This window comes from Aptenodytes patagonicus, chromosome 2 (assembly GCF_965638725.1).
Source record: "Aptenodytes patagonicus chromosome 2, bAptPat1.pri.cur, whole genome shotgun sequence".
Lineage (NCBI taxonomy): Eukaryota > Metazoa > Chordata > Aves > Sphenisciformes > Spheniscidae > Aptenodytes > Aptenodytes patagonicus.
The window spans coordinates 133,279,873-133,302,943 of record NC_134950.1 but is presented as its reverse complement, the minus strand read 5'-3'; the positions used below and the strand labels follow the sequence as shown (position 1 = coordinate 133,302,943).

The following is a 23,071-nucleotide window of genomic DNA, read 5'->3' as shown; positions in this document are numbered from 1 at the left end:
TTTTCTTCCTCCCTCACAAACGTCGACTTTTCAAAGATGGCAAACGTTGGTGCGTACCTGGGCAGCACCCTTCTTGCCCTCTCCTACCCCCTCCGGCAGCTCGGCACTGTGTTGTTGTGTTGGTCTGAATGCTATCCCCATTGAACTCCAAATTCAAAGTGTATTCATCTGTTTTAATGAATTAAAAAATCAGTTCTGGGCAGAATGTCAGACATAACAAATACTTTTAGGGCGCTGAAGTGGTGGCAGCAAAGCCGTGCGGCTCCAGTTGTAAGCCTGCTTGCGCATTCGTTGATATGCATAATGTATGCTGTTAAATTTTGTATTTTGTTTTTTACTTTTCTTACCTCAGGAGGCCTGAGATAATGCAGTGATGAGTGCACTGGCCGGAGCAGCCGGGCTGGGATGTTCCCACTCCCGGTCGTCCTCTCAGCCTGACAGCAGGCGGTCTGAGACTGGCACGGTTTGGCCTGTGACTGCACCTTCTTGCCCTCCACTGATAAATAAGCAGGCTAATTGAATTAATAAGCAGATAGCTCTTTTCCCTGCCAGCTGGAGCACCATCAAAATGTGTGATAAATTATCTGTCAATGCTTTAACCACAGGGAAAAAATGAAAAAATTAGCTGCCTCAACCTTTCCTCTCCAACTCTTCTCCCCCCTTTCCCCTTCCCCCGTCCACCCAAGCCCCCGATTTGGTTTGCCTCCACCCTCCTCACCCCTTGTCTTTTCTCCTTTGGCAGATCTCCAAAGAGAAGTAGCCGTGAGAGAGTAACTTATTTGGCCAGGCCGCTAATGGGTTATTAAGGCTGTAGGCGGCGGTGGGATGCTGCCGTTCCCGCAGCTCGGTGGGAAAGAGGGATGGAGGCTGTGGGAGCATGGGGCACATGTTTGGGGCGAGACTGCTTGTGCCTCAGCTGCCAGCGCAGCGATCTCTTAATTGCCCTTAAATTGTGAAATCCTGTGGCCGAGGCAGAAGCCACACATGAGGGGCAAGAAGGGGTGCGACCGAACAGGAGGAGACAAGGCATCAGCAAGCCTTACCCTGACTTGCTGGCATGCCAGCCGCAAGGGAGAACTTCATCATAACCCTTAGTCCTGAATGCCACAGAGGTGGGTAGTGCATGAGGCTTTTTAGTTTCAAAAGAGAGGAAAACGATGGGACAGAAGGACTCAGCGATGTCCATAATACAGTCAGGATGTCCCTGCCATCACCTCTCAAAGTGCTGTTCCCTTTTGGAAATAACACATATCTACGTAGAGTGCCTCAACAGCCCTAAGTAACAGGAGTCAAGAAAGATTTTGCTGCTTCACACTCTAGGTAGGAGGCAAATAGCTAAAGTTTCTGTTGCATTACCTTGATTTCCAGCATACTTGTGTAAGTGCTTGTGTGCCTTTGCTTGCCTGGTTTCCCTCACCGCATCTCCTCTATAAGCTTCCCAGTGAGCATGCTGGAAAAGCTTCCCGGTCCCTCTCTAAAGCAGCAAGAAATGGGAGGTGCTGTGGAGTCGCTGAGGAGTCTGAGATGGGAATGAGATCACAGCACTATGATCTTGTTCAGAACATGACATTTTTTTCTGGTGCATATGTCAAATGAATCAGACAATGGTGGTGTCAGGAAGATGGATAATGCTGTCGGCAGGGCTGAGAGAGGAGACAGGAAAATGTGTTAAGCACCAAAACAAGACGGTATTTATGCCTTTCTCCCATACTCAGTAGAAGTACACAAGAAATACTGAAAAAAGAAAGGTAGGGCAATGGCAGGAGCAGCCAGATCCCTGACGTACTTTTCAGAAGACTTGTCCATGCTGTGAAGCTCGGTGAGCACGGGTGGATAACTGGTGTGCAGGAGTTGCCTGTTTCTGTGATCCTGGCAGCTGCTTCTGGTAGGTGGGAAGGTGTCTGGGTCTAGCATCGCCCCGTCCCTGTGGACGATGCTCACCCGATACACAACCCATTCTGCCTCCCTCAGGGTACAGGGTGCTGCGGGCACCCTCTGCCTGCCTATCCCCAGGCAGGGCACCTCTGCCAGGAATTTGCCCTTAAGTGGTTATTTCTGCCCTCCTTCCCTTAGGCAAGGGGGACAGGGAAGAGTCCACAATCAAGTGAGGCAGGATACTCTGTATCTGTCACTCAGTGCCGGAAAGGAAAGGAAATCCTTCTCGTGTGACAGCCACCACAACTGTGGGTCTAGCCAGGCCCCTGACCCATGCAAATTTGTTCTGTATCCTGTGGTACGTGCTGTAGGGAAGCCAAATCCAGCTGCCCAGAAATGGCAGGATGAGTCAACGGCTTACCAAGCAGGCAGCATCCTTCCCTCCCCTGGGGAAGGTTGTTTTTTTGGTTTGCTCTGACACGTTGCTCTGAAAAGCAGTATTGCCAAAGAGTAAGCATACCATCTAGAAGAGAGCGAGCAGCTGAAATACTGCATTTTAGTAAGTCATTGCTTGTCAACCGAGCCATGGGAAGTGTGTGGGGATGCACTCCTAGCCCCTCCAAACACAAAGTAAAGCCTATTAGTGTCAATCACAGTCACGCTTTCTTTTTTCCACTAAAAAAATATTTTGGGGTTTGATTCTTCTTATGTCTTGTAGCTATCCTGAAGTGTATTAAAAAACCTCGTGGCACTGATAGAGTAGCTAGCTGGTGTCTGGTAGAGGATTGAGATGTTGCTGTTCCTGGGGCCTCAAGTGGCTTTGAAATTCAATGCGTCTGACCCAAGATACTGCTGTTCAAAAGCAGCTGATACACACGGGGTGGTGAAAAACAAGGCAGCAACTTGAGCTGTGTATGAATGGAGGGGATGGCATTGCAGGTGAAGAACAAAGGGGGCACGGTGGAGGGCAGCAGCCTGAGGGATGAAGTTGGGGAGAATATGGGGAAAGGTGGGAGAGCGTAAGAGACCTTGCATGAGGGTGCAAAAGGACAGTACATATCAACACTGGTATGTTGAATGCTGAATATTCATGATATCCATGCAGATAACTCTCAGCATAGATTATTTTATTACTGCAAAAATTGGCACTAAGTGAACCTATTCACACTCTTTATGGTTTGTATCTATGTACTACCTGCCCTATGTGAGTGCATGTATTTAAAAAGTCACTAGTCACTAGGTTTTCATAGGCAGATAATTGAAAGCTGTCTGCTGAATTAAAATGTTATTTTCATTTTTTTGGGTCAAATGCTGGAATTCAGCTTTAAAAAAAGTGAAGTAACCAGTAAGAACATTGTCATTTTATATGTCCCTGTACTGTACTTTAAATTCTAGTCATTTCTTCAGGAAAAAAAAAAACACGAATGCTTTAAAAATGTTTCAGGAATCACTGAACTTTAGTAACAAAGGAGAAAAATAACTTCACCTGAAACTACATGGTAATGAGACAATGTCTAATTACCTGCATTGAATTCTCCAGTCGGGCCAGTAGGCTAATGAACATCAATACTCTTTCAGAAAGAGCCCTGGGATCCCTAATGGCTGTAAGTGGTCAGGGCTTTGGTTTTATGTTTCAGAGTCTGGTTGGTATAATCTTGAAACAAAATCTACAGCTCAGATCATATCCTCTATGCAGTCAGTGTGTGTGTGTGTGCGCGCGCGCGTGTGTGTTTGTGTGTGTACGCCCTTGAGCACTGCACATCTGGGATGAAATCAAAGCACTTTTAAGTGCACATGTATCCCATTTCTGGCTTGCTAGTAGCCCTTTAAATGTGCTGGGTTTAATCCAGGAAAAACAAGTATTCAAAAATCACACCAGTGAAGGAAAAATAACACACCCAAGTTTTATATACTTGGATGGCATTTTTCTTTGAATATGAATTACTTAATCATAATCAGCCTTAGTGAGAGGTGGGCGATGAAAGTTCAGAAATCTTCTGACAGAGAAAGACTTTGAACCCGCCTTTCTTATGTCCTTGGTGTGTATATTATGCTTGTGAGAGGGAAAAGGAAAGCAAGCAACTTGCATCCTCGGCAAGAAACTGAAGTCACTCTGTAAGGGGTCTCGAGGCTTCAGAGCAGTATTCTGCAGAGAGATTTTTGCGGTGCTAATCCCGTCTGATCTCTGAGTACAGATTAAAATACTCAAACCCACAGTGTTCTTTCCAGCATTAAAGAGTGCTCTGATTTGAGGATTTCCTCCGTATCTGGCTTGTAGAGGAAATTCCCCAAACTTCCTCTGAAATCAATTCCCACTTTTCTCATTTAATACATTCATAAATGTTCATTGTGGACTCAGGCAAGATATATATATATAGCAGTCCAAGCGCTGAACAAGCACTTCCCACTTGCATTGTACTAGAAGATGGGAACATGATTTTAGAAACCTGGTTTCAGCGTTTGCTTGCGGGAGTGAGAAAGACCTGAGCTCCAGCCCTTTTGCCAGAGGCTTTGCCAAAGTGTTTTATGTCCAATGTGAAGAAAGAGTCCATGGTCTCTCAGCTCAGGAATGATCTGTAATACAGGCGTTAGAGAATAGATCTGGAAGATTGGCAGTACAGTCTCAGGTCCCCTCGAGCTCAAGTTTTCCCACTTTCCTGCAGGGTGCTATTAACACTGAGTGATTTTATTGCCACCTCCTTTTTCTGTGTTTTCCATGGGTGACAACCTAGCATGCATGGGAATATCCCATAGATGAATCTGGTAGGATAACTAACCAAAAGACTCTATTTGGAGAATTAGGATGCCGATTAGGTACGTGCCTGCCTACTGATAGCAGGCAGAGGCAATTAACCCCCAAAGTGTCAGGCATTTTGCTGTCAGAAACCTGCCTCTCCAGGGGTAGGTAGCAGCTAAGTAGCAGCTTTCCTTTTGGACTCTGGCACACAGAGGGGAAATCAGGCAGAAGCTGGTTGTATTTTTTGGATCCTTCCATTGGTATTGTATGTTGAAATTATATGACACCACTTGCCAGTAATAAATCACTTTGCTGTCTGTTGTGTGATTACATAATTAAATATCCCTTGTCACGGATACACATGCAGGGATTGACTTAGACTTGGTGGGAATTAGGGGTTTGATTTTTTGAACTTTACATTTCCTGACTCCTGTGCAAATCAAATCCAGTTGTTTAACACTGCATTGAGAAATGATTCATGCAAGAAATAGTATATAGTGAGAAGCACAAACCGTACTTTCAGTGTATTTTCTGTCTTAATTATAATTTACTTGTTCCTTAAAAATGCGGGTAGAATAGGTATGGAGAATTTAGTATTTTTCTATTTCTAATCCTTAAAAAGGTGGTGCATTGCACGAGGATAATGATGCTTATCTCCTTTGCAAGGTGCTTTGAGATGAACAGAAGGAAATTGCTGGGTGGAGAGGGGGTGTAAACTCACTCGTGTTTTCTGCTGTCCCTGGAGCCGTGGCCATTCTCAATGAAATGCTGTCACCAGAAGATGGCAGTTCTGGCAGAGTACCCTTGGGCCACCCTGGCTGTGACCTGCATTGGATTACTTGAAACAGGCAGTCGTCCGGAGAGGTGTTGCTGGTACTAATGTCACCGGCAAGCATGGCTGCTCAGAGCTCCTCCGTGCCCCGAGTTCAGGGACACCAAAGCAACTCTTGCAGCTGACCCATCCTTGAGCAGCATGGTGTCTATTAGTTTTATTGCCGCTTTGATTGTTTGCAGTTGATTCTTGCTTCTTTCTGCTGAAGTTTAATTCAGTTTGCGTTTGGAAGGACAAGGGAGCAAATTTGTTGTTTTTATTAGAGGCGAAGCTGCACTGAAAGCTGGATGACGATCCATTGTTCATGTTGTTACAAAATCCGACTAAGTAGGGAAGAAAGCACAAAGGAAGGGAAAAGTATAATTCAGATTTGCCAAACAGCCTGAGAATAATTAGAAGATTAACAGTTTGGCACTGTTTACTGGCAAGTTGTGAATTAAATGCATCCCCCTTTTCTCTTTACATTAGTGTAATGTGTCACTTCGGTTCTGGATTTCATGTCCTTTGCACACCTCACTCCTCCTTCAGTCAATATGCAGGACTGTATTTTACTGCACAAGAAATGTAGGAGCAAGCATTTAATGTGGCATCAGAGACTTTCTAATCGCCAGTCTCTGAAATGTGCTCATAAGTATCTGCAGTTCACTTATTGGTTGGAGATGAATCGCCTCCGATTTGCTTTTATGAATGTGAGTGGAACATTTGCGAAGAGTGGTTTCTGTTATTTACACTGTGAAATACTTGTAAGCAGCCAACTATAAAAGACCTGAGTGACATTCATGCTTAAGTTCTCTCACCACAGTCATAGTTGGATAAAACTCAGTGTGATGCTCTGAAATACTCTGGGTGAAGTTCTGCTTGCAGCTTTAGCTGCCACCGGCTTAACTCTGTGTATTCATCTTGGGTATGATGCTCAGAGGAGCACGAGTAAAAAAGAAAACTTGACCATCGCAGATGAGAAAACAATATTAGTGCCACTGAAGTCAACGGTATGCTTGCCATGAAGTTTGGCTAATCAAGATTTTTACCCTGAGGTTGCTACCTAATTGGAGATGTGTGGGGATGCTTGATGTCTGTGTTGTTTTCTGATTTCCCACCCCTCTCTAGTCTCTTCTATCACCTGTGGGGAACTTATTACACTCCTGTATAATAGGGACTAGTGCAAGAAAATATCTTTGAGATCATATTCCGTCTGCCTGTAGGGGTCTGATATAATCTCCTGATAAGAATATACCAGACATTAAGCTGATACTACAGCTGGTCTTGTCTCTTCTCTAATTTAGTGGGATTTGGGCATGCAGACCAGAAGGGGAAGAGAGGTTTTTTTCTGAGTGCAGCAATGCAGAACAATTCAGAACAATTCAATCCTATTCAAAACCAGCACTCCATGTCTGTCCCAACCTAAAATTCAGCTGGATGATATAATAGCTTATTGTTTGATGCAAGCACAGACCACTCAGGTAATAACATCTGTAAAATTGGAGGAGATTTTTATCATTTCTTCACAGAGGAATAAATGGGAGAAAGTTGTAGTTTATTGTCATATACAGATTATGGCATATAATATTTATAGCCTGTTGTACTATAAATATAACATGCTATAAATATTATAAATATTTATATACATATGAAAACCCCCAAATTATTTGAGTTTTTAGTTGTGGGAAAAGCAACCTCCAAATTTACAGTTTTATTTATCTTTTTTTTCTTCTTCTTCTAACAAACTGAAAAAAGTGCTGTCTGTTTTTCACTAGCAATTTTGGAGAAAGAAAGGTGGTGCAAAACCCAAAGCAATCTTGAAATACATGTCATGATAGAGAAAAAATTAGAAAGCAGCAAGATCCTGAACTGCAGAAGTGTTAGGGAAGCTGATAATATTTTTCATTCATGATCTCAAATGCTTGTAGCCCATTTTTGGCAGACTTAGGGTTTGCCCAAAGATGTTCAGCAAATAAATTACCATCTATGTTGATAAAAGGAAACATCAAGCAATTCACTGCACCATGATGTCAGGCTTTAGATGGAGGAAGCACTGTGAAAACTGTCTGTTTCCAAAAACACCGATATTCCAGGTACAATGATAACTTCTTTGAGGTGTTAACTTCATATGACATTCAATGAGGTGGCTTCAGAGTAAATGTGTCAGTTAGGGGCATTACCATGAGCAATAGCACAGGGAACACAACACTCATACCTGTGGAGCACTAATATCCGCTGTTTCTGTTTCCTCCTAACCAACAAAGATGAGAGTTTATGTGCTTCTGGCTTCCTGTAGGATCAAGGGGAATTTTCTTTATTCACTTGATCAGAGGCAAAGCAGGCTGTTCTCTGTGAAAGATTTCTCATGTCGTCTGTGTCACTGACAGCCATTAATGGGAATGTCATGATCAAGTGGAAATCAGCTGTAACTGATGCTGGTCACTATGTTACTTTGATGAAATAATAAAAACAATCAGTAAGGGCCAAAAGCCAGGTAAGATGAGCACCTGCATTTCCTCTTGGCTTAAGGTTGGTGGGGATTTTTTTGAAAATTGTGCTATAAAAGGGAGAGAAGAGGGATTGTGCCCTAAAAAAACCTGCCACAGAGGTTAGCAGAAATTTTGGGTTTTGGTGAGAGCAGATCTGAGTAGTGAGTCCTCTGTTTCAGCCCCAATTTGTGAACTGCCAGGTACCCGCAGGCTCTGGTGAAGTCAGTCACACAGTTCCTGAAAAACTGAATGGCCGCGGGATCAGGTCCTGGGTTATCGTTTCATTCTAGAGGGGATTTGCTAATGTAGTCAGTCCAGTAAGCTCAGTTTTTGACGCCATCGCTTTTTATTTGACACTAAACTAAAACAGCTGTTTGCAATTAGCGCACATAAAAAGAACAATAACAAAAATGCAGCCTGCCCTTCCTGCTCTACACATACTCAACGCAAAGAGTTCACCAAGTTCTGGTGATTTTCCCTCCCTGTGCTCTAACTAAAACATCCAAAACAATTGATCTCGCTGAAGACCAAACGAAAAAAAAAAAATGTTTATCATTCCCCAAATGTTTCTGATGGGCAGCAGCGACTGGTTAATGGAAGATAAATGTTGCTCCGGGTGCGTGTGCAGGCAGGGCTCTCGCTGCTGCGGAGCTGATCTAAGCACGAAGTTGAAGGGATGCGAGGGCCGGGTGATGGCTGTCGCTGCGCTGGGACAGGATGAGGTAGAGAGCTGGTTTCTTACCAGGACTGGGATCCAGGGCAGCTGGCCCACCCTCCCATTGGGAACAGTGAACAAGGAGCTTGTAAAATACACAGACCAAATGGAAATGACCCCTATTGACTGAAACCAGCTGCATGTCAGACCTCTCACTGTCTCTCTTGATTTGCTATCTCAAATAAATGGATGTGGTAGAAGGGGCTATGGAAAGAAAACAAAATAATTTATTCTCCTTGAAGTCGCGCCACACTAATAAGCCACAGTTTTTACAGCTGAAAAAAAATGTTTATTCGCAGATGAAGTTTTTCCCTCCTTTTTTTTTTTTTGGCTTTGAAAGTCTGCAGTTTAGAATAAGACATGCTGTAGTTCAGTTTCAGAGGTCTTTGACAAATATAGCATTGGTAGATTTTGTTAGGTATTCATCACACAAAACTTCTGGCTAATGAGAGCTTGGGTTTTTTTGCATTTTGATTCAGAAAACGAAGTTACGACAGCTTTTGTTGGTGCTTTGGCTTAGATCTGCGTGGTGGCTGAGCCCCATGAAAAAGGTCTTAGCGAGTTTTGAAGAAGAATGACGTGCAGAATGACTTGACTTATTCATGTGTTGTTTTCCATATTTTTCCTAATACACTCCTGGGTAACACCAATTATTCTGAGCATTGTGAAGAGCTGCTTGCAGTAACCAGGGTAGCGCTTGAATTCGGAAACGTTAAGTACGACAGCTGCTCAAATCCTCCATTTTATACCCAGGATGGGTTACTGCTATTGATGTTAGATTGAGCTCCATTCTGACTTTAGAGGTAGGGAAGGAGGTATTTAACTTCGCTGCCATAGCTGCCTCGATCTCTTTTTGAGACGATCGTCAGGTTGTGACACATGCCGTAATGCGGTCATGGTTTGCTAGGCTTTCTTAAGGAAACTTCTTAGAAGTCATCAGTCTAGTTTTCCTTCACGCAAACTGAGGCACTGATGTGTTTTGCAAATGTATCTTTTCTTTTTTTTAAAGTCTTGTTCAGCCAATTGATCGTTAGTGAAAAAAGCCACCAAATTTGGATTAATGGATCTATTAGAGTGTCTCGGTGGAATGACCTTCATGAAATCTGCAAAAACATGTGGGATATAAAAATTTGAGGATGATACTTTGAATTGACCCTGCTACTTCTTTTTGCCTTCCACAACCTTCTCTTTTTTCTCTAATATTTTTCTTTTTTTTTCTCCTTAAGAATTTGTTTCTTCCTCACTCCCAGGTGCACAAACACATTAGGGTAGCAGCTTTGAACATAGGAGGCTTTACCTGTGGCCTTGCAGTGGAGTTGCACAGACAGATGTTATTTCAATATAAAGTAGATTGAAATTCCCGTCTATAGGTTCTGAGTGTCCTGGCAGTCACTCTCTTTGCTTTAAAGACAAAACCAAAATGCAGTTCAATCTGGTAATTGCTCCTCCACTGGCAGATTTTAGCCATGTTGGCTTGTAGGATCTTCTGACCGTCATCTGTGACCCACAGATAACTGCTATGGGGAAAGGCACACCTCTGTTCCTCGTACCACTGCTGTTTCTTGCTGGCTGTCCTATAGGTGGCATCTCTTACTGATGAGCTATCTGCTATTCATTATATCCTCTGACAGGATAATGAATTCTGAGCTAGTTGATGGGTTATTCAGATCATGCTAGTCTGGCATCAAGTGATACCGTGGACCTCCTTCCTTCCATTTTTATCTTACCATTTTCTGCTGACTAATTACTTGCATTATTGAGAGTAAACCAAGCTTACGCTGACTTCTTTAAAAATGTAAAGAGGTCTTGGGTGGCTGCCTGTAAAGAATGTTCTACATTGAGCAAGACGCAGAACCATGGCTGCGAAGGAGGTTTCCATGGGTTTGGAAGGAGCCCTTCTCCTAGATGACATCTGTCAGGCTCTACCTTTGGCACACTCTTCTAGGACACCGGTGATTTCAGTAGTCCAAGGGTAGGATGACATCAGTGAGATGCCTGTATGCCAGTACGGCTCACAGCTTTGGGATGGCCCTGCATTTTTTCTCTGTATTTCAGCTGTAGCTTTAGTACACAAGGGCCCTATCCTGCAGTCCAAAATGTGGCAGCCCTTCCCATTGCCCTTTGGTGGTGTTCAGGTAAAAGTTGAATGAATCCCATTGATATTAAGGAGAGTTTTGCCCTGGTCAGGACTCCAGGGCCCAATCCAGCGACAGTACAAAACATGAGGAGTACAAAACATAGAGAGGGATTAGCATGCGATAACAACACAGCAGATGTTTGAACTTTCCAGCAAAGAAAGAAGATCAGGTTGAGGCTACCCTCATTATTTTCCTGTCTTTCTGATGAAAAGGTTGACCAGGCCAATGCAATATATTTATCAATGAGTCTTTTAAATAATATCTGTAGTAAAACCAAGAGGGAAACTTCGTTTCACCTTTATTTTAATCAGACTTTCCTTTTTAAAAGTTGCAAGAATACAAGCTTGATGAAGCTAACGCTACTGAGCTGGCCAAAGAGAAAAGGATGAGAGCCAGTTATTTTTCCTCAGCAGCACAGTAGGAAATGTGTAACTGTTAAATTTCAATTCAGATGTTTATATCTTTATATATTTACAGTGGAAAACTAGATTAAAGCCCAAGAATATGTTCTTTCTCAAACTGAAATAAGATGCCTTTTATCAAGGGAACAGCAAGAAAAAAACTAAATAAATCTGAAAACACAGGACAAGGCACTGTTTCTACAACAGCAGAAATCTTATTCTGATTGCTTGGATCGTCATGTATGAATGTTGAATTTTCTGCCTTGTTCTGTTCCAGAGACTGAAGGCAGCGCTGACTCATCATCCTGCCGCCATGTCGAACGGGAATATGAACACCATGGGCCACATGATGGAAATGATGAGCTCACGGCAGGACCAGACGCCACACCATCATATGCACTCACATCCTCATCAGCACCAGACACTGCCACCTCATCACTCATACCCACATCAGCACCAGCATCCGGCGCACCATCCTCATCCTCAGCCTCATCACCAGCAGAATCATCCCCACCACCACTCCCACTCGCACCTTCACGCGCACCCGGCACATCACCAGACCTCGCCGCACCCCCCGCTGCACTCAGGCGGACAAGCACAGGTAGACCTTCATGCCATGCTGCATCACTGAGTTTTGCTGTTATGTGGAGTTAAAGCCTGATCCCTGTATTGTTTCTTCTTGCACGCATGTCTTGCTAAATACAAGCCCCTCGGGCTACTCATAAATGTCCGCTACCGGTGGTGGGGAAGCGCAAACTTTATTCAGAAAATGGAGTGAAGCAACAACTTGTTTTGTTGCTTAATTTGGTAGACATTTGTCATATCTTACTTAGTAAGGAGCTCCAAGGTTTTTCAGTGCTCTGAGCTCTGCAAATTGCCACGTATCTTTTTATGGATGAGGTATATTATGGAGATTAGCATATTATATATGTTGTTTGATGTGCTTGAACCTAAACTTCTCAGGCCAAGATTTAAAGAGCTGTATGTGTTCTACCTGCAGAAATACATAGCACTTCACTTTAGTGAAGTAAAATGGCACTGGTGGGTGTGGGTGTGGGTGTGGGTGTGGGTGTGGGTGTGGGTGTGTTTTCAAGACTGGAAGTAGTAGAGGTAGCTTTAAGTTAAGATACATTGACTTAGAGGAAAAGAAGAAAGGATCCAGACCCTGTGAAGGGGATAGCAGGCCCCAGCTGCAGAGTATAAGAGAAAGCCAAGATTAGCTGGGAGTGCGGGCAATAGTTGGTGGATGTTGTGACAGGAGAAAAAGATGGTGAAGCCGGTCCAAGGAGAGAGGTTTAAACCAGGAAGGCAATTTTGGTTTGGATTCAGGTGGTGAGAACTAAGTGAAGGTCTCCATTGAATGAGATGAAGGTCTCAATTTTTGGACCAGGTATATTGGCTTCAGCAATTTGGATAATTCAATATCTGAACTGAATGTTTCTTGAACTAATGAACTAGTGAGCACGGACTTTAGCAGAGTCATTTTTAAGAGGAATTCTATTAATCTCTTAAGACGATAGGCTTCTGCATAGGATTGCACAAGAAAAATAAAGCTCTGGGGCCAGTGACTGTTAACATGTCAGGTCAGGGGAGCAAATTTAAGGAGGACAAGCGGGCAGTGCATAGAATGAGGACAAAGAGGAGTGCCAGCCATAAGAAGTTCAATCTGTGAAGTATTGTGTTGCTTGCAAATACCTTTCAGACAAGCTCTTAGAAAACATTAAAGAAAATGAGAGGATTTGGCTGACATCCCAGTGTCCCACAACATTAACTATTTACTAACATCTAGCTTTATTATTGCAGAGGCTGCAAGCACATGGGATTTCCCTAAAGCATTTGCTAATGTAAAATGAATTGTCAGCTTTAGAGAAACAGTCTAAATAAGAAAGCAGCAGACTCCCCTGTGAAAAGATGTCCAGAGCTTTCCTAAGTTTAGTTCAGTTTTTACTTTGTGAATTCAATTATTTTCCCATCTGTTAATGAGTTATTTTCCTTGGAGTTGTTTAAAAATTCCAATAAAAAGACATTCTCTCATAACAGAGAAACCAAAAGTAACCTGATGGCTGTCTTGGAGATCCATGAGAGAGTAAGGATGAAGTTGTGCTTAGCAGACTGAGGACCCCATGGATGAGATGGAGGAAGTCACTTAACCTCTCTGAGGCTTTTAGAACAAGGGTAATAGTACTGACACCTCACCAACAGGTTGGGAGGATAAACATGTTAATGCAGGTGAGAGAGTCAGATACCACGGTACGGAGCACCGCTGCAAAACATCCACATTACCACTTTTAACAGGTGAGGAGAGAACAGCTACAAGAGAAAACAAACCTCCCAAGTTTAAGGATGAGACATCAGCCAATGAGCCAGTGTGCTACAGCCACCTATAGAATAGAATAGACTATTTCAGTTGGAAGGGACCTACAACGGTCATCTAGTTCAACTGCCTGACCAATTCAAGGCTGACCAAGTTAAAGCATGTTATTAAGGGCATTGTCCAAATGCCTCTTAAACACTGACAGGCTTGGGGCATCGACCACCTCTCTAGGAAGCCTGTTCCAGTGTTTGACCACCCTCTTGGTAAAGAAATGCTTCCTAATGTCCAGTCTAAACCTCCCCTCGCACAGCTTTGAGCCATTCCCACGCGTCCTATCACTGGATACCAGGGAGAAGAGATCACCACCTCCCTCTCTGCTTCCCCTCCTCAGGATGCTGTAGAGAGCAATGACGTCGCCCCTCAGCCTCCTTTTCTCCAAACTAGACAAACCCAAAGTCCTTAGCCGCTCCTCACAGGGCATGCCTTCCAGCCCTTTCACCACCTTTGTTGCCCTCCTCTGGACGCATTCAAGGACCTTCACATCCTTCTTAAATGGTGGGGCCCAGAACTGCACACAGTACTCCAGGTGAGGCCGCACCAATGCTGAATACAGCGGGATAATCACCTCTTTTGACTGGCTGGTTATGCTGTGTTTGATGCACCCCAGGGTGCGGTTTGCCCTCTTGGCTGCCAGGGCACGCTGCTGACTCATATTGAGCCTGCTGTCGACCAGCACCCCCAGATCCCTTTCTGCAGGGCTGCTCTCCAGCCACTCCTCTCCCAATTTATACTTCTGCCTGGCGTTATTCCGTCCTAGGTGCAGAATCCAGCATTTCAACTTGTGAAATTTCATCCCATTAATCATAGCCCAATGCTCCAGTCTATCTAGATCCCTCTGCAAGGCCTCTTGTCCCTCAAGAGAGTCGACAGCACCTCCCAGTTTGGTATCATCAGCAAACTTCCTAATGGTGCATTCAACTCCTGCATCCAGATCATTGATAAATATATTGAACAGAACTGGCCCTAGAATTGATCTCTGAGGAACACCGCTGGTGACCGGTTGTCAGCCAGATGTAGCCCCATTCACTACAAGCCTTTGAGCTCTGCTCTTCAGCCAGTTCTTCACCCAGCACACCGTGAACCCGCTCATTCCACAGTTGGACAACTTGTCCAGAAGGATGCTGTGAGGGACAGTATCAAAAGCCTTACTAAAATCCAGAAAATCTCCATCCACCACCTTACCTTCATCCACTAGGCGGGTGACCTTATCATAGAAGGATATCTAATTAGTTAAACAGGACTTTCCCTTTGTGAACCCATGTTGACTGTGCCTGATGATTGCATTGTTCTTTAAATGTCTTTCAATAGTACCCAGTATAATCTTCTCCATAATTTTTCCAGGTCTGTAGTTCCCTGGGTCTTCCCTTATGCCCTTTTTGTAGATTGGAGTAACATTGGCTAGCTTTCAGTCAGCAGGGACCTCCCCAGACTCCCAAGACCTTTGGTAGATGATTGAGAGGGGTCCACCTCTTCCCCTTAACTTACATGCTGCTGAAGATGGGTTTGAGTCATTCTAGTTAGGACAGCCTCAACTTCTTGTGCTTTGTATTCCCCGTTAGCTAGGCACCCCAAAAGATTCGCAGGCGGACAAGAAGAAATATGGGCACCAGGGTAGGTGGGCTGACTGGCGGCCACAAAGCTATGTCAGATTCATTCCAGTCTCGAGCCAGGACCGCAGTCAGATGAGCTTTGCCGTGCACAGCATGTCACTGGAGGCAACGGTCCCCATCAGGGATCAAGGAGGTCTTCACCTTGTCCATAGGTGTGTCACCAAGAGGATGGGAACGGAGGGTGATGGCTGACGAGGCTAAGCGGGACTCCTAGGGTCAGTGGCTGCCCTGGGCAGCAGAGCTCTTGCTGCACACTTGCTTCCATGGTGCGAAGGCAATAGTGATTTCTGAACAGATGCATTAGTGGGGAGAAAAGAAGGGTTTGCTGAGTAATAACCACTTTCTAAGCTCATCCATAGTCCCCATGCTAGTGGCCTCTTTGGGGGTCAGATTGCTCCAGCAGACATTAATTTTATGGTGCATTTTACTAATTATTAACCTCCTTATTCTTCTGAACCAGATTCTTCCATTCCAAACCACCTGCCAAATAACAGTATGGTCCACACTGCTGTGAGATGTGTGCTGCCGTGCCAAGACTGTTGTTACTCTACACCACACCCTTCTGTAATGTCAGAATTAATTTCATGCTTTTCAGCTACCATTTTGATACACAGGAGCCCAATGAATTATGCTTTCGTAGAATGAATGAATGGGTATTACTTTTGTAGTAAGTTGCAAAGAACAGAGAGAAGTGTTGGATCAATGATAAAAGTAGAAATCACCTTCTGATAGGTATCTTTCTGAGAAAGAGAGATATTTTATCAAGTTGTAGCTGTGTTGCCTCAACTACTACAAAAATGACACTATCATTCTTGTGTTGGTCCCATGAACGTTTCTTCATATCAAACTTGCCAGAGTGATACCTTAAGCAGAGTAGGGGTTTGGATGTTGTTTTATTCTGTTAGCTGTCCTACGTTTGTCTTCATTATGGATACGTGGTTAGCATCCTCTAAAAAAAAATATTAACCATAATTTTAATATATGTTCATTTTCTTTCTTATGTCCCTAGGCAGGGCAGCGAAATCCTGCTAGAGAATGATGCTTAGACAGTTACTAAGATGTAACCTAACAGATTTCAGGGTTAAGAGCTATCTAGTAAGCGTCAGTTAATTATCCCACGTGACATTATTAGTGATGTAATGGCAACCTTTATAATTAATATCTGCCAGCGATAGAGAGAAGATTTTGTTGTTCTGAAAATGCGCTCTGACTGCCCAAAGACTGACTGCTACATTCTGAAAACAAAATGACTCACTAGTTATTCGGGACAAAATGACCATGTGAGGGGAAAGAGAAAAAAAAGAAATCTATATTTACCTTTTTCTGCCTGTGTAGCAGACCCAACTGGGAGACTTAAGAAACAAGAATTTTTAATGCTGGATGAAAAAGGAGAGAAATGGGATAAGGAAAGCTTTTGGTGTCCAGAAACATAAATAACAAATCTTTGAAGTCCCGAAAGGTGTTGTATGTGAGAAAATGAAAGGCCTTTGATGAGATGTTGACGTTAAAAGGATCCCAGAGGCCTCCACACTCAGACATCTTGCTAAAGAGGCAGCGTGCCCGGCCCTGGTGGACGGGAAGCAGCTGGCATCCCTCAGCAGCGATCTCCCGGAGGCAGTCTGGGGATGCTGGCGGGGACAGGGACAGCGGCTGGCGGTCCTGCATGGCGCTGGCTGGTGACCCTGTGCGGCACGGGCGGCTGCAGCCTCTGCAGCTGCCGTAGCCCTGGCACTCCAACCCCCGGTGTGGACAGAGGGTTGGAGATTTTACCAGTGAACATATGGACTTAATACAAGCTGAAATTTTAAAAATCAGTCAGAATGTGCAGGGTGGCTTATTTATTTTTAGAAGGTTATTTTTTTAAAAACGTTTTCTGCTCCTGCGAGAGAGATTCCCTGACTGTGCAACACAAAGCTGGGAATAAATTCAGCTTTATGCAAAAAGCATTATCAGATGCACAGAATAATTATACATAAAATTGCCACTTTAATTGACACAAGTCAGCTGCGGGAGGGAGCAAACTCTTCTTCGCAGTTTGTGGCGAGATTCTAGACAGAAAAGCGACCTTGCAAGACGATAGTATCATTTTAATTGAGACAGACAGAGGTGTTAGGCAAACACATGTTAATTGCCGCAATTGAAATTCAGGGCTTAGTCTGACAAAGTGCTGAGTACGTCCACTCCCTGGAGTCAAAAGGAAGCACCTTGGAGGTTTGGGCCTTTGCCAGAACAAGAGGGTTAATTTTGAGTCAACAGTTCAGGTTTCCAGACTGTTCCAGACTGTGCCGGAGCAGCGGCAGCAACGTGAGCGGCAGCAGCAACATGAGCAGCAGCAGCGGTTCCCGCCGCGCGCGAGCAATGGGACCCATGGGTCAGGCTCCCGAGCCCCGAGCACAGTCTGGAGCTCCGTGGTGTGGGCGCCACAGAGAGGCAGGAAAGCAATCCAAAGGCTGGCTATTCCCAGGCAGCTGAACATTAAGTCTGATGCTGCCTCCTGAGAGGGACGTGGTCATGTGTTTCATCCGCCCAGGAGTCAGAGCACAGACTACATGGGGCTGCCCCCACCACGCACCTTTTCTGTAATGGCATGGGCCAGTTACTCTCGGGAGCATGATCAATACTCTCCTGCACTTGAAAAAGCATAAATAGATATTTTACCATAGTTCCCGTAGCAGCTGGACTGGATCTGGTGTGCCTCTGCTGTCAAAGCCAGGTTGCTGAGAAAAAGGGAGTACAGCATCCACGGGGGTCAAATGGGAATGCCTGAGAAGGGGAATATCCCTTCTCCACGCACTGCAGGGATACCAAAATGCAAGTTTGAGTTCAGGTACCTAAATCCTTTTTTTTGCCCCCAGGTGAGGGGCACTGAGGTCTGCTGGCCTTCCACAATCCCAGCCCATGGCTTCCCAGCTTCACTCAGGTGCAAAGAGCGCTGCAGCTCCCATCTCCAGAGGTGGTAAAGCGTGAGAGAGAGATGGAGGAGCCTGTGAAATAGAAATGTCCTAAAATTTTTGAGGCAATTTAGAAAAAAAGAAAGAAAAAGAGAGACAGAAATAAGGCCCCTACAGTCTTCTGCTTTGATTAAAACAGTTGCTGAGACAAACTTGACATTTCAGGTTTGAAATAGGTGGTGGCAGAGAAAGTACCGAAGTGAAATGTTTTTAATAACTGTAAGGGGAAAAATATTTTCCCTACTAATATTCAGAGGATCATTTCAAAAATATCTCCCCTTTGACCACGGCAAGGGTCTGCCAGCAGCTAATTTCAGTGGCATCTGGTCCAGCCTTTCGACTTGCGCCTGTTGCAGACCTCGCTGGGGAGCAGGACGAGCGTGTGAGGTTTCCCTTCCCCTTTCAGCATCCCCCTCCGTAACTTTCCCCCCTCGTCACTCCCTGCCAAACCTCTTCTTGCCCGCCAGGTTTCACCGGCAGCACAGCAGATGCAGCCCACGCAGACGATACAGCCACCGCAGCCGACCGGAGGTCGCCGGAGGAGAGTAGTGGACGAAGACCCGGATGAGAGGAGGCGGAAATTTCTGGAAAGGAACCGAGCCGCCGCCACGCGCTGCAGACAGAAGAGGAAGGTCTGGGTGATGTCACTGGAAAAGAAAGCAGAAGAGCTCACCCAGACAAACATGCAGCTTCAGGTGCGAGCCACTGTCTGCACCCCCGAGGACACAGAGGGGCTCTTTGTGCTCAGAGGGGCTGGTGGTGCCGGCGGGCCTTTGCTGCCTTCGGGTTTGCCTCAGCGCAGCCGGCTCCTAGCAGGAGCACAGGCACAATCAAAGTCGATTAATCAAGATGTGTGTGCTTCAATTAAAGAAATAATTGCATTTTAGTGGGATAAGCCAGGAAAAAGCTGTCTTGGGATTTAGAAGCCTTCGCTAGACGGAGTTGTATTTATTTTCTTTTCTTGTCACCGTTTTTTGTGGGGATTTTTTTTGGAAGTGCCATTAACTCGTCTGTGAAAGACTTTTTCAGAGCAGGGCATGTAGCTAAACCCTCATTCAAAGCCATTGAGATAGGAGCGTAAATAGATCAGTCTACCAGTAAGGAAAAGAATGAAGTGGTTGGATGAAAATACCCTAAATTAATACAATAAAAGCCCCCCTTAGGGTGGTGCCCTTCTTACAGTGGGCACAGTACTTCTGCCCCATCCAGAGGTGTGCCTTTGTGCTGCCAAGAGCAGAAAGGCCATTCGCGTAATGGCACTCCCCCAAAGCACAGAGGTGTGAGCAGCACCCAGGCGCCGGCCGTAGCGGAGCCGTAGGTGACATGCTGTAGGTGACAGCAGCCCTGCCACCACGCTGCCCAGCGTGGCCGGCTGCCATTTCCCCCCACAGGTCTGGCCCCCATCCTGATGCAGAGAGCCAGAGTATTTCCCGAGCGGATTAAAACACTGCCTAAAGTATCTCTGGTGCTGTGAAGGGCTAGTTCGCTTGTCAGTTTATGTCATCAAATCTGGAAGCCAAATTGCCTTCAGAAGAAGTTATAAAATAACGTCATGGACAAACGTTAGCATAAACCCAGCACACGAGCACCGAGTGCCATTTTTGCTCAGTTCTTCTGAAGTTGTGGAGCAGTGTCTGTGTTCTTGGGTTTAAACTTTGCAGAAGAGCCTGGTTTAAGCTTTGTGGCAAACCAAACCCTCTCTTTCTTTTCTAGAACGAGGTTTCCATGCTGAAAAATGAGGTAGCACAGCTGAAACAGTTATTGTTAACACATAAAGACTGTCCGATAACAGCTATGCAGAAAGAATCGCAAGGATATCTAAGTAAGTAGCTGATACGTTTGCACTGTCTCCACACTCCTCACAGGAAAGCAAAGTTTCTAATTCTTCCCTCCAGAACCCCTTCTTGGCCATATTCTCACTTGAACCTGTCTTCTCAAACATCATCCGAGCCATCCAATCTCCTGCCCTTATTTATCCAGCCCCGCTCAAAACCAAAAAAGCCCTGGTTTGCATCCCACACAGCAGAGCTAGCCTTCCCCACCCCTCCCTTCGGCAAGGAGATGCACACGGATGGACGCTCGCTCCCCTGTGGAGGATCCCGCTTGAACTCACAGCTCCAAACCTGCAAGAGTCCTCCTGGGCACAGCACTGCCAGCACCTTAAAATAACTCTCAAAAGGAAAGTTAAAAAGGAAAACATTACAGTCCCCTCCAGCGAAAATGGTACTGTGCTCTGACAGTGGTGCAGACCAGGCGTGGCGCAGGTTTTCAAGGTTTGTTAACTCTTTTTTAACTCTTATCTTTCATTTTTTTCAAAAAATCTCATCTAATGGAGATATTGAATCCATTCTGTCTAGTTGATGCATTTTATGAGTGTGGTAATTTAGGGACAAATTCTTTGCTTGGCTTTAGAACGGCTCAGAAGAGCCTCAGGGTTAGTATTTGCTAAATTGTGGCATTTTCTTAAAATAGAGCTCATTTCTGTCTCCTCTGCATCACTATGCATCTGGCTCTTTAACAGTACTCAAAGAAAAAAATACATAATTGCATTACATGCCTATCAACTGGTGCTTGAATTAGATTTTCTGTGCTGCAGTGCACTGCACTCTAGTTTTGATTCCTGCTGGAGCGAATAAAGCATTTAAGCATCCCAGCTGATTTTATAGACCTTAAGATATCGGACTTTTTATCCTGACATTGGTTTCATAATCATTAAGGTCTTGGACTTTTTTCAAGGTCCCAGCTCCTGAAGTCAGGCTGATATCAGAGAAGCTGGCTTAAAAAATATAACAAAAACTGCAAAAGAGCAGAAGACAGACAGTGTTGGATAACTGTGTATTTTGAAATCCTGGGACTTGTGCATGCCTCTGGTTGTTAGGATTGCTGCCGTAGTAGTACATCCCTTTTCCAGGAGTGTCACCCAGCCTGGGCTTATTACTCAGATGGATAATTGAACATGTGTTGTCTCTGTCCCCTCATCCCCTTCCCAGGTCCCGAGAGCAGTCCTCCTGCGAGCCCGGTCCCAGCTTGCTCCCAGCAGCAAGTCATCCAGCACAACACCATCACGACCTCCTCCTCCGTCAGTGACGTCGTGGGAAGCTCCACTCTCACCCAGCTCGCCAGCCACAGAACAGACATCAACCCCATCCTTTAAAAGTGGTTGATCAGAAACTGCTAGGGGAGTGTGGTAGCGTATCAAAGCGTCCTCTGTGCTAAGAACATTTGCAACCGTAACTCAAGCCTGGAAGATTCCTCAGTTCTTGAAAGACTCTGGCTTTCATTTTTATAGTTATTAAAATGTCTTTTATACTTAGTTACATAAAAGGGAGTTATGCAATTAATATGCTATCAGCTTGAGAAATGCTTTGGTGCTTTCTCCAGTTTTTTTGGTACCAGTTACTTGTTTATAAACCTAACTGTTTCTGTACATAGTCACGTTTCCTTCTCACCAATCTAGCCTGAAGCCTCAGAAATACGGAGTTGTGTTAAACTGCAGCTTGTTAGCCAACGTGAGGCATGAAAAGTATTAAACAGAGTCATATGTAGGTAACTAGGAGTAATTAGGCTATAAATATAGAGAGAGGGCATCTGCTGACAACATAATAAAAAATGAGTTAGCGTTGTGCTATCAGCAGACCCCGTCTTGCATTCAGAGCCTCTTTCAAAGCGGTTATATAGGACGTGGCTATCAGGACAAAATCAAGCCCAAATAACGTGCTCTTTCATCTAGCCCTCCCCCTTCTCCTCTCTCTCCTACCCTGCCCTTTTTTGCCTCCAGTTATTCTTACACCTTCCTTTTCCCTTCCCAAACCCTTTTCATCCCTCAGCTTTTTTTCCCTGCTTTTATTCATTCCAAGGCTTTCTCGCTTCCCTCTCTTTTTCTCGAAGAACGGTGATGAACAAGCAAAAACTTCAAGCCCACCTAAAATCTGTCAGCGCGGCTGCTGCTTTCACTAGCTCTTCACCCGCAGCTGGGCTGTGCTGAGCGTTTGGCTTTTAAAAAACAGAAATGCTCCTGATTTAGTGTTTTTAATAAACAGCGAGAGGCGAAAGCAGTGCAGCCCCAGGTGAAGCAGGATTGAGAGCCAGCTGTGTTGATGCTAGCAGCCCTGTAAGCTTCTGTGGCACGGTACAGGCGTAGCGAGCAACACCTGAGAATCACAGCAATTCTTTTGCACTGCCAGTTGTTAACATAGAAAAAACCATGTAGTATATAATAATTCGGAAAAGTTCTGTTCCGTAACCCGGTTACGTTGTTCTAGCACCGAAAGCTAACAGCCTCAGGTTTCATGGGCTATAAATGAGAAATAAATCATCATAACGGTTCTGACCAGTTGGAAAAATGCCATTTTTAATTCCCAGGGAAAGACCTGCTCTCTGCAGGCATTACTTTAAGCATCCACAGACCGATCCTGAGCTGGCAGACAGCAGTGTAGCTTCACTGACTTTAATGGCACTTAACGCCTGTTTACTGCGGGTAAGGAATTGTCTCATCAGGACGCTAAATAATTTTTAGAAGGCATGCAGCCGCTAAAAAGTGCTGCAAGAATGGCAAATCCCACTGTACTCTGGATAAAATTCAGTCCTGCAAAGAAGGTCTGGGAGAGAGCCTTATGCCACAATTAAGGTTTTTGTTTGGACTCTGGGCCTGCCCCTCAGTGCGACTGATTTGCATCCCCGAGTGGTACCAGTGATTGATGGGAAAATCAGACGGAGATGATGCCAGTTAATTACACTGCCTTGCCGTATATTGGGACCTGATTTTGCTCTCAAATCTGTCAGCGGCAAAACCTCCCGCTGCTTACCCGGGAAGCAGGCTCCGAGCTGGTGATAAATGTTCAGACATTTTGAGCTGCATCTTTAATAGCAAAAGCTAATTCACGTTATTCCTGGCAAATCCTCCAGCCCTGAACACACTTTGTTCTGAAGTGAAGTTCTCCTCCTCAAAGGCCGTGTCTTTGGTTTTCAGA

At 44.8% G+C, this 23,071-nt stretch overlaps 1 protein-coding gene across 2 annotated transcripts in view; it reads left to right on the top strand.

Moving 5' to 3' along the window:
• Nucleotides 1-22,740, top strand: part of CREB5 (cAMP responsive element binding protein 5) — a 258,710-nt gene extending 235,970 nt beyond the window's left edge. For both annotated transcript variants that reach the window (XM_076331268.1, XM_076331269.1), the window contains 4 exons: nt 11,444-11,767; nt 18,569-18,796; nt 19,815-19,923; nt 21,092-22,740. In XM_076331268.1, the coding sequence (XP_076187383.1) occupies nt 11,444-11,767; nt 18,569-18,796; nt 19,815-19,923; nt 21,092-21,255 (825 nt within the window). In that variant the 3' untranslated portion in view covers nt 21,256-22,740. The remainder of the gene's footprint in view (nt 1-11,443; nt 11,768-18,568; nt 18,797-19,814; nt 19,924-21,091) is intronic.
• The last annotated feature ends 331 nt before the right edge of the window (nt 22,741-23,071 follow it).